The 12,461-nt window shown below is 36.7% G+C and overlaps 1 protein-coding gene across 1 annotated transcript; it reads left to right on the top strand.

Moving 5' to 3' along the window:
• The first annotated feature begins 234 nt into the window (after positions 1–234).
• Positions 235–12,165, top strand: LOC139714444 (androgen-induced gene 1 protein-like). The gene is made up of 6 exons (XM_071626154.1): positions 235–402; positions 2,335–2,472; positions 3,924–4,025; positions 7,765–7,880; positions 10,475–10,626; positions 11,549–12,165. Exons 1-6 carry the CDS (start codon positions 250–252, stop codon positions 11,590–11,592), a joined length of 705 nt encoding a protein of 234 aa, XP_071482255.1. The 5' UTR covers positions 235–249; the 3' UTR covers positions 11,593–12,165.
• Positions 12,166–12,461: the final 296 nt, after the last annotated feature.

Here is a 12,461-nt window from a genome sequence, read left to right as displayed (position 1 = left end):
AAATGAAAATAAATTGAATTGAACTGAATTGGATTTGAACAAAAGAATCAACTGTATTCTTCGAGTTCTAAACCGAATGTAAACAAGAAGCGTGCAGGATGACTCCGTTATGAACACTCATCGTGTCTGATACTACCCACTAGCCGAGCTGAGAAATGACCGGCGCGCTGCATGCGCTGCGCTTCCTCTGATCCTGTCACGTCTCACCAAGTCAGTCCACTACCGTTCAAGAAACGCGGAAACAGGAAGATGGCCTCGCAAGTACTTGCCACGATATTCCATTTTGTAATATTTTCGTATTACTCATACGTGTACGCCTACTTCAAAATGGAGGTAGACGAAAAGCTGCCCAACCACACAAATTATGGGAAAGATCTGAAGTTTCTGACGATTTGGTCGATGGTAAGTGAACTTGCAGTTCTAGGCTCTGCATCTCCACGACTGCCCCGAGCATTGCATTCGGTGTAGGCACTGGAGTGGCCCGGGCGCGGCGGCGCACGCGAGCTGGTTGGTACCGGTGCCCCAGTTCCTTCCTCTTCACCTCCGGTACGGCAATACGTTGACCCACATATCCATTTATATGTTATTAATCTTCTTACAATTTTTTCAAAAATCATTTTCCTCTTTCTTCCTTTGATCTCTCTTCCTTTCTTGTTCTTTCTCATTCTGTCTTTCTTTCTCGCTTAATACAAATGACAGATAGACCTAAACATTATCGATTCTCCATAATTTACTTGAATTGTGACAGTTATCAGAGTAAGTCACAGAAAGTGTCAATCTTGTTCTAAGACTAAGATCAATCTTTGAATTTTTGAAACTTTGACGTCTTTCTTGAAACGGTATAAGAAATTGCTCGGCGAATGGTGAAGGCAAGCAAAGCCAAAGGGGGTTTGAGCAGAGACGAAAGATATGCATGTAATATACAGATTTCTAAAAAGAAATTGCTTGAACTTGATCGTTTGCTTGACATGCTTTGCATGAGTTGTGGTTGTGCTTGTTGGAGCAATTGCTTATAAACAAAGGGCTGCTGTTTATTTTATGCCATAGGGCCTATGTCATAATGTGTGTATGGCCCATTGGTTGTTGAAACAAAATAGTTTCAATATGTCTCAGTCAGTTGATAGTTGCAATTGTTGATTTCTTTCTACTCCTATTCAACTTTGGCTTTTCTCTGAATACGAACATGAAGATGATGCTTAAGTTAGATGTGTGCATCCTATCAAGCAAAAGCTGTTCCACTTCACGCTAAGTAATTGCGTGCATTTTTAAGCAAAGGCTCCATCTCTTTAAAGCAATTACCACACTTGTGTTTGCTTGCATTAGCTGTTGCATTTGCTTGCAAACGATAGCTACTTTTCATGCAAACAGATTCAAGCTAAAGGACATAGGATAGCACAAGCTTTCAATTTCTTCTTTTTACGCATACAACTTATTCTATCTGCAGCTTCACTCCTGTTGATAAAGGCAATTCACCCCATAATACTTTAGTCCTGAGAAGACTTTTTAAAAGCAGTTGGTCCCATAGGAGGCTTGCTGCCATTGTAAGCATGTAATTCCTTCTGCAATGGCTATTTAAATCAGTAAAATAAATCTAAACAAACAAACAAACAAACAAGCTTAGCTCTACAGTATGTCCCCCCCCCCCCCAAAAAAAAAAAATACAATCAAATTTTTGCATTAAAACTGTCTGAATGCTCCTTCAGGGTCTTAAAATATATCATCTTAGCTCTATTTTGCAGAAAACCCCATTCAAATTGGTTAAGCTGTCACAGAGAAATGTGAAAAGTTGTTAAGCATATCATGAGTCTGATTCTTCCAAGTTTAGCACTTCAAGTTCAATTCTTTTTTGTGTGAATACAATAGACAGAACTTGGAGGGAAGAGATTCTTGACATCCTCTACAAAATTCCTTATTTCTCTTTGACCACTGAAGCAAATCGTATGGGGTTTTCTGTAAGATGTGGGCAATGAGTTATAGTTTCATACCCTGAATTTGTATTCGGATTGATTCACTATTTTTAAAGATATCATTGCAGAGGGTCCTGTTGTAATTTTTTTGGGGGGGACATACGGTACATTGGCCATTGCCATGGTAGTTTATTATGTTTTTGTTACCTTTATAAAACCACATTTGCATATTATACTGTACATGTATACAGTGTGACATGTATATTGACTGATCATGAGGACATAAGCGTCTTGAGGATGTTGATTACCCAGTAAGACAAAGGCAAGATAAAGTGACCTCTTTCTATATCAATATGAAGTCTTCATGCTTGTCTTCATTTTTCTTGATTCTAAAGTATGATTTAATTATGACTTGGCTTGTTTGCAGCTTTTCCAGATATTCTACTTCTTCATATGTTGTGTGACTGATCTGATCATGACGTCAGGAAGTAGGAGTCCGATTGGTAGACGTCTCCTGGCTTTCAGAGACTGGTTTCTCTGCTCTTTGGCGTTCCCCATAGGAGCTGTAAGTTTTTCTTTCCTTTTTTGTTGTGGGCTTGCAAAATATAATCACTGTGAAAATTCATTGCATAAGCACTTTCATCCTTGGTGAAGATGGAGGCCCCCCCCCCCCCAAAAAAAAAAGCGGATTTTGAATAAAAACCAATTGAATGCTTTCTTCTATTGTGCAGTTTAATGTTTCCAGGTTAGCATGCCTGTACAGTGACAGGGCGATCTGGAAACATTAAACTGCACATTACTTGAATATGAGACCATTCTGAAGCAAACAATTTTCACACAACAACAGATATATAATACTCTTAAATGAATCTCACAAGGATTGGAACAATCATCCTTTAGCATTCCCACTGATTCCCACTGATCAGTTACTAGCCATCCCCTTTAAAAACTGTTTTGCGGTATCCTAATGAAACTCGGCATGAGTGCTCAAGGTCAAATATCAAGGTCAAATTGCCAACATTTTGGTATTTCTCCCTTATCTATGCAATGCCTAAAGGTTTCCCATTTAGTGATCTTTTTTTTTTTTCAAAGAATTGTTGGCCATGGGCTCAAAGGGCAAGGTTTAAAGGTAAAAAATTACCTGAATACCTACTCCCATAAACAATTGAGCCATCCATCCAAATGGAAGCCTAGTTCAAGGAAAGTAAACACTGCCTCAACACATTTTTGACAAACATGTCATTAACATTTTTGACAATTATGTGAAAACCTGTTGTTCCCCATTGGCAAGACATACTTTAGACCTACTGGGAGAACCATGCATTATGGCAGAGGCCTACCAGTCGGCATAACAACATTATTAGTGTTAATGATAGATTAATGTGAAGTGTGGATCCCTTAAAGCCACGATTTTTGCCTCTCTTAGATTGTTTACATTTAAAGTGTGACATCTTCCCCGTTCCTCCTCTCAATCATGAATGTTTTTGTCTTATAACCCGTAGATAATGACATGCCAGAAATTCAAGATTTTGAATTCATTCATTTTCAAGATAAGCATTTGAGGAATTTATTTAAAATTGATGTAAAGATTAAAACTCTACGCTACAAATTTTCTGTTTGCTGTTCAAAAACTTATGATTTGGTCATTTGATACAAAAGTTGTATTCTTCTTTGTAATATCTGCATTTTATTTTGTTACCATCCCATTTTTGTGTGCAATTGCAGATTTTTGCATCTTTCCCTAAAATCATGCTTTGTTCCATTGCAGAACTTTGTATTTGATCTTTATTAGGTTTATTACGTTGTTTTAAAAATTTGGCTTTGCAGGAATCATTCTGAAATAGTGGTATAACCAATAGTGGTGAATCACAATGTAGGAAGAATTTTTAAAAATGTACATATTTCCATTGAAAGTGTAAATGTGAACAACATAAACGCATTGAATGGTCACATCATAAAATTTACTATTGATTCTAATTCACCATAATGCATCATTGCTTCTGTTATTTTGACCAGCTGGTAGTGGTGATGTTCTGGGCAATCTTCGCTGTCGATAGAGAACTCATCTTTCCCAAGAAACAGGAAGCTGTGTACCCATCTTGGATCAACCACGCCATGGTATGTACTTGTAGTCACAGTGCTCAAATTACACTAAGACTGCTGTAAGAGTGGATAGTTTCGTGTGACTAATTTTTTTGCGCTTGGCCAGGTAAGAAGAGGCTCGCATGTTTTTAATTCCGTGGAATCAACACATTAAGTATAGAAACATATGGTAAACAAAAATATTTGTCTATTATTTTCACGCTAGTTTCTGGTTGTGCGAAATGCGTGAAAATTTCAACACCCACCGCAAAAGTTTCCACTTTTACAGTATGAGGCCAATGGAAGAGATGCCTCTCCAAAATTCAAAGGGTTTAAAGCCACTATTGGCCATGCCCCTTTTTCGTGTGAAAGTAATTGGAATATCTAATAAGTAAAAGGACAAAAACATTCATTTCTCCATTTCGTAGATCTGCATTGATGCACACATATATATTTCATCCAGAATATGTTCTAAAATGTTATGTTTTCCCCAATATTTTCATGAGTAAATATCAAGTTATTACAGTATACTTCCTAAAACAACAGTGGTAACTTTTGTTCCCAGGCAAAGAAACACTTGTCATATAGATATTGTGAAAGTCAAAGCATTTTTAGGTAAATCAATATTAGCCTTCATCCCCTACAAAATATTTGAGAGTCAAACCCCAAAGTGGCCAAGACTATAAAAATCAAATGGCATTCAAGGCCTGACATCATATTAGTTTTCAGCCATGACAGAAATATAAAGACTGTATGGTTTAGGAATATTTGCAGAACCTTATTGAATTTGACTTTCAGAGACAACTGGCCGGCAGAAAAACTGTCAGGAAAGCAATGTGTATCAATTGTCAATCACATGAACATTAACTCCCAGGGCCATGTGGAACGTGTTGGCTGAAGTCACTTTAGAATGCGGTTACGTGCAATCAAAAATATGAAGTGAAAGACAGGATGTAGATTAACAGGATGTGTAAAAGGATGCTGTAGTCCACTTACAGAGATGTATAGATGACACGTATCCAAATGCATGAAACAGATGGTGTGATAGGAAACTTATCAGAATGAAAGGAGGAAGTAATACCGCTGAATACTGCAAGGACAAGATTTGATGATCAGGGGCAAAAAATTGAGCAACTGCCAATTTGCAATTTATCACAGCCATTTGATAATACATGTATTGCGTTGACTTGAAATGTGCAAATACTACATTAATTTTGTGCACACATAGTATTAAAAGAAATTGTAGTCAGGTTTAAGTAAATGTCAAATGAAAAGGTCCCCATTTTCAAGTGGATGTGAATTAATCTAAATGAGTCGTTCATCAAAATCAGTTGGAGAGTAATAATAATAATAATAATACAATACATAAGGCACTTAATACCGATGTTTCTAAGCGCACAGTTTACCGGAAAAATTAATATCTATACCAGAATAATACCAAAATACCAAAATACAAGTACAAACATACCAAAAAAAAAGAATAGATACAGTGTATAATTACAATAAATAATGAAAATGAGTAAGAAATATATGAGATGATTAAATGTCATGAAAAAGGTCTGTAGAAAAGACATATTTGTACAATATCTATTGAGTCAAAAGGGTGTATATTCAAAGGCAAACCCATGGAGGTGCCAAAGTCCCCCCCCCCCCCCCCCCCCCAGCTCAGTAGAAAACATGCAATAAACACAGACAGTTATTCTGATGTGTACAGGGCTTTTATAAGTTGTTCAAGCCATATAGCAAAGAAACTTAAATTTTCATGAAATGTCATGAGAAAGATAGAGGAGACATTCCTTCTACAATATCTAAACTGTCAACAAATTGACAAAGTAATTTCTGTACATATTTGATAATCCAATACCTCATTCATCTAAACCCTAAAAGGGTTGGGGGTGGAAATCTGCCCCCTCAACATTTTGCACAATAATTCTGCAACGCGAGAAGGCCTCATTACAAGGTTTCTTGACCTTTTTTTATTCAAGTCTTGCACAACTTTTGAGACCGAATTTGCAACATCTATGCATACTGTTACGAAGCTATGCCCATTTTTGTAACTGCATGTCATGTCCAAATGGGCGTAATTTTGGGATTTTGTATACATTTCCTATGGAAACAGTGCTATGTCATAAAATTCATGAAAACCTTACTATTTGTACTATTTGTCACTTTGATTAATTTTAAGCTGATTATGGTAAAAAAGTGGTCAGTGTCAATGTGCTATGAAATAACACTGAAAAAAAAAACAAACGTAAAGAGCAAGGAATTACACAAGAAACAAAACAATAAAATACATAAGAATTGAAATGAATTACTTTGGGGAGTTTTTATTATGTACAATTGTTGAATTTGTTTAAACAGATAACCAAAAGGTAGACTCTCAATGCTTTTAGTTAGGCTAAATTATGATCGTGGGCTTAATTTGCATCATTAATTAATTGAAATTAGAAATTTATAATTTCAAAAAAATTCAAGTGGAAAATTTCATTATGATCGTGCCCTGATGGCCGAGTTTGTTTTTTTGTTTTTGTTTTTGTTTTTGTTTTTTTTGGGGGGGGTCTGATTTTCCTCAAACTTTCACTGAAGTGTTCTTCTAATATTGAGCACTGCATTCACTATACCCACATGTATATGAAGGTGAACTTGTCCTTTTAAGGGATGGTATAGCTTTGGTTGAGATGGGGCTTCAGGTTTCCACTTTTTTTTTTCGTGGCATAATGAGAAACCTCGTGTGAAATATAAAAGTGCATATAATTCTAAGAGGAATTTCAGTTTATTCGATGAAAATTGGTTTTGAATGTACAGTTGAACCTCTCGTATCCGGACAAGTCGCGACCGGGGCTCATCCGGATAAGGGATTTGGCCGGATACGGGAGTCTCAATGCTTTATACATGTACATACACATACACATACAGTAGCCCATTGTAGTACCACATGTAGTAATGTGTATACTGCAACCTTTTCATTGTTACATTTGGGGATGTTTGGGGATGTTAAAATGTCTGAAGGTAAGCAATTTGGAAGGAAATTTGATGTAATGTATGTTAATCATGTTGAAAGTAATATGTAATTCATGTGTGTTTGTGTAGGAGTTGGGAATCCCCCTTTCCTCAGGTAATTATTAAAAAAAACAAATCACGGCGAGATTGCGTCCGTATAATAGAGAGATCTGGATAAAGGGAGGCCGGATAAGAGAGGTTCAACTGTATCTATGTTACAATGCATACGTGTGCCTTGTATATGTATCGATGTAACCGGATATGCATGCAAACAAAACAAATTTCCAGAAACGGACAATAAAATTGAATTGAATTGAATTGAACTGAATTGAATTGAAATGGCTGAGATTCTGTGCAAAACAAAGCAATCCTAATAAAAAGCACAACCCACCTTTTATCAGGATTGCTTTGTTTAACTTTGTTTTTGGATACCTCAGCCATTTCTCAACAGATTTCACTGAATAAACCTGGAATTTCTTTTAGAATTGTATGCTCTTTGTCATTTCATATAAAGTGGTTTCTAAGTATCTCACAAAAAGTTAAAAGCTGAATCCTCTTCCCAATCCAAAAATATGCTATATACTTGTACTTCCTACATGCATACTGGAAAAAAAAAAATTGTTTGGAACAAGATCATGCATGTGTTGTGCCAATACCATACCATTTTGAAAGTCAAATACTAGTAAGTGGTCTGTTTAATATTTTCAGTTGTGCTCATATGATGTTCATCATCTTTGCTCCTGCAATACCATTTCCACATTGTTTGTTTTCCCAGCATACAAATTTGCTGTTCATCCTCTTGATAGAGATGTATCTTGTGAAGCATAACCAGCCACGGAGGAAGACTGGAATACTCAGCAGTTTATTTGTTGGGCTGGTGTACATTATTTGGTAATTATATCCATTTTCTGGCTCTCATTTTCCTTTTTATACTTGTGCAAGATCCTTCTTTACCTGTGTCATATTCTGATTCTTGAAAACAGCATATATCTCCCCTTGCACTTCTCAAAAAGCAGGATTGAAAATGGAACAAATTTATAAATTTCTTAACATTTACAATCATCACATACAATGCATAAACAAATGATATGACAACTTGGACACTTTCACTCTCAATCACTTTTTGTGGTTTGTAAGAAATTCAAAAAGCACTATGTATCAGAGGGGAACCATTTACTAGGGAATGGAGCAAGTTGGACCTGCTTTGGCTAAACCAGCCTGAGCAGTATAAACAGACAAGAAACTTCTCTTTCAAGCGAGCTTTCAAACCTCCTGGAGGAGGCTCTGAAACATGCCGGCAGTATGGGGTATTAGTCTCCTCCGTTTTCTTTGCTCTTTAAAAGCTCCTCGCTCTGGCCAGGTTCAGTTCTCAGTCATGATTTATCTCTGCAACTTGGTGCTCCTTGTTGGTCATGCAGACAAGTTGCTTCCTTTTCCCATCTATAACCGACATCCTGCTATACCATACAGCAAGGCTTGACCCTTTGGGGCCACTAAAATCTTTGAGTTTGAAATTTTGGTGGTCCGAAAAAGAACTCTGTGAACAGTTTCTTTGTTATTGCATGCAGATTCACTAAAATTGTTTAACATATTTCATGTCTTTCTCAACAAACAAACCAACAACAGCACATAACACATGAAGAAAGATATGAGTAAATATCAGAGCGTCAATTTAAAGGACAAGTTCACCTTAATAGTCATGTGAATTGAGTGAATGTGGCAATATTAGTAGAACACATATCCAAGAAAGTTGGAGGAAAATCAGAAAATCTGTTCAAAAGTTATCAATTTTTGAAAATTCAGTGCTGTCATAGCTGGATGAGAAGACTACCACAGCTTGTGATGTCACTTGCAAAGACAATATAAAGAAAATAAGAGAATTCAACATACTTTTGTTTTTCTCACAAGTTAAAAGAGCACTTGACTTGCCTCTTTTAGAAGGCAGGGTAATAATATTACATCAGTGACAAGTTGAGGTAATGTGTGCTCTTTGAAAAAGAAATGTGGAATTCTGTTCATATTTTCCTAATATTGTTCTTATGCGACATCACAAGCTTTTTAGTACTCTTCTCATCCAGCAGTGACTGCGCAGAAACTTCAAATATTCATAACTTTTGAACGGATTGATTGATTTTCCTCAAACTTTCACTGTGTTCAACAGATAGTGCAGCTGTACTCATGCAATCCACATGAACTTGTCCTTTAATGGTGCAATGATTTCAGCAGCACCCCTTCCCCCCCCCCCCCCCCCAGTTGATAAGGTAATGTAACCTGAAGAAGCTGAAACACATTAAGAGCCAACTGCTAGAAACAAACAAACAAAGTTGAAGAACCGGATCACATTAATTGTGTCAACTTCTACAAACAACAAATAGATAGGTCATTTATTTCGTTAAATCAGAGTCTGCTCAAAGAATTACAAAAATGGTGTATGTGGTTCCTGCAGTGAATCTAAATGTCCACTGCATACTTTCTGAGGAGATCATAAAAAAAATTTGTGCAATATGCTGTCAATATGTTCTACGTAATCACATTCTAAATTTGCAAAGTGAAAAAAGTGTCATGAAAACCTATCCTTTTACAAAACTGTTTTATCTAAAGTGTCAAAGACAATATACACTGTATGTTCATTCTTTCAAAATCAAGTTTTTTACACGGCTGCAATTGAAGTTTAGTGATAGAAGTTTAATAGTTTTCCTTTGGGTATGATGATAGATAGATAGACTTTATATATTAGCCCAGTGAAACTATAATGATTGTTCATCAAGCAGTGATTGTATGCATACCACTTTGAGTATGTTGATAGAAAAAAACTAAAAAGTTATAATTTGTTGACTTTTATGCATTCTCCAGGTTATTCCAAAATGTCCTTTCTTGTCTATCAAAATGAATCCTTTGCTATCACCTTTCTTCATTATGGTTAGAAAGAGTCAGTTCATATTCTTTGTTTGATTGTGTATGTTGCTGTAACATGGGATAATCTTGTGTACAGAAATCTCCTTATCTATGTCAATATGACTACTATTCAAGACTAGCTTCCCAGAAGTTGTTCTCAACTGTATGTGTTTTGACGTTTTTATCAGTTAAGAGATTGCTTGTTGAAACTTTTTTTAGTGATGCTGAGCAAAGCTCAATCTGTTACTTCTGATAAGGAGGTTGGTTGATTAAATCTCGTGTACCGGTAATCAAATAGCATCAAATATAGCATCGATACAGTCAACATTCCATCATCCTATGTTACGTGCCAAAGAATGTTTACATAGAGTTGATAAATATGTTTATTGGAATCCAAGATGGTGATCAATTATTTATGTTCAGTCTCGACACATTGCAAAGTGATACTGAATGGGTGAAGGTCGCGAGCAGGTCGAAATAAATCGGTCACGCCAGATGGCAGGGAGCCAAGACACAACTGTCAATGTTGATCAAAATGTTTATGCCGGCATGTTGAAGTTCACTCTCCTCTGATTACTTTTCATCTGCAGGTTGATGTTTCTTGGGTTCAACAAGGGTATCTGGGTCTATCCTGTGCTTGAGGTTCTCAATGGAATCCAGTTTGTGCTGTTTTTTGTGGTAGCATTTGCTCTGTTTGTCACAGCCTACTTTGTGGGGGAAAGATGCAACCTGGCACTTGGCCGTAAGTACTTTATACGCCATATTATATTTAGCGAATCTAATTTTTCACAAATCAGGACTTCCCATCAATTTCCGAGTGGTTGAATTTGCGATTGTGGAGTACAGCACTGAATGCAGAAATGTATGCGTGCATGTCACATTTATTTCCGGATGAGAGTTGATATTTTCATGTGTTTCTAGATTCGCGAATAGCATCCGACTCGCAAAATTTGTGAAAAAAATGAAAACCTCGCGAAATACCGGTATTTCGTATATACAGTATTTGAAGAGGAAGGAAACCTTCAAGTATGAATATGGATTGAGTGAATGTGGCAGTATGAGTAGAGTGCATAAGTAAAAGTTTTGGAAAAATCAAACAATTGATCCAAAAGTTATAAATTTTAAAATTTTGGTGCAGCCATTGCTGGATGAAAAGATGACGACAGTTGTGATGCCACATATGGAAAATAATCTAAAGAAAATGTAAGGAGAATTACACAAAATTTATATTTTTATGAAAAGTACACACGGCCTGCACTTGTCACTGACATATGCTAAGGGCAATACTATTCTGGAATCCCTGCTTTCTAAAAGAGGAATTAAGTGCTCTTTCATTACATGCGCTAAAACTGAAAAGATGCTGAATATCCTAATTGTGTAGATATAATTCTGACAGTCACTGCTTGTGGATAAAGCATATTAAACCCTGAGATGTCTTGTGGTTCTAATCATCGATTTATTGCTAACTTCTGAGTGCGTCTACCTAGGGCTAATCTACAAGCTAATTACTGCGGTAGTGAAGATTGAAACTTTGAGTTCTAGGTTGTCTTTAAATATAGGAACGTTGTGTGAGCATAACTATGTGTACAGTAGCTCACCTCAGGACTTCCCTTCATCGATCTCTCATTTCTTGTTGTTTGTAAAACTTTTGTCTATTTCTATAGGTAACCTTCCAGATCCAGATCTGATGTATGCCAAGATAGACTGACTGACGGGAAGACTTTCTGCTGCATCAAATCCTGAAATGTGGAAGACTTACCAGTGGCATTGTTTCACTATGAAATTGTGCACTATGGTTTTGGGCAAAATAAAATGATAAGTACTTTGGAAAGAAAAGCTATGCATTTTCAAAAAAAAAAAAAAAAAGAGAGAGAGAAAATGGGAAGATGTTATATGATTTGCTATAAACTATGACAATCTGGTGGATTTATTAGGTGTCACATATTTAGTAAACTATGCTCTTCTTTCTTTTCATTTTTTATATATTTGTGGTGCAAAATATGTGTACAGTGTGGATTAATGAACTGGATGATATGCCCCATGTGTAATTGCTATTGGAGTGCGCATCATGGAAATGCATGCATGTACTGAGATGTAGAGGAAGTTGTAATTGTGAAGTACATGTAATGAGAAACTGAAGAATTATAACTGTGAGGTGGATGCCAGTAGTGCTACGTTTACGCCATGTTCCCGGCAGCCATGGCAGTCCCGTTTCAGGCCACTGTTGACAAAATGGGATGAACGTGAGGCAAATCAGTGGGATGGCGTGGGCAAACGTGACAGGCTGTTATTGCTATGGATGCCATGTCAGATTTTTATACTGTCAAAGAATTTACCACAGCAGTCACCGTGCTGATGGGAAACCTAGTAGGCCATGATAAAATGGGGTGACATGAGCACAGCGAAAAGTGACAGCTCGTCATAGGCTGTAAAAGAAACTTGGAGGCGATCTGTTCTGGGATGTGACGCGAAATATGTGTAGTCTAGCCAGACCAGACGTCGTGATCAACGAAAACGTTGTCTGATAGCTAAAACGTTCATTGGAGCAAGGACTGGAATGAATAAGACTAGATTACG

The sequence above is a fragment of the Diadema antillarum genome, unplaced genomic scaffold (assembly GCF_040938485.1).
Source record: "Diadema antillarum isolate AM-2024a unplaced genomic scaffold, OU_Dant_1.0 scf00000045, whole genome shotgun sequence".
NCBI lineage: Eukaryota > Metazoa > Echinodermata > Echinoidea > Diadematoida > Diadematidae > Diadema > Diadema antillarum.
Note: the sequence above shows the minus strand (reverse complement) of the source record. Positions and strands in the feature narration are given on the sequence as shown.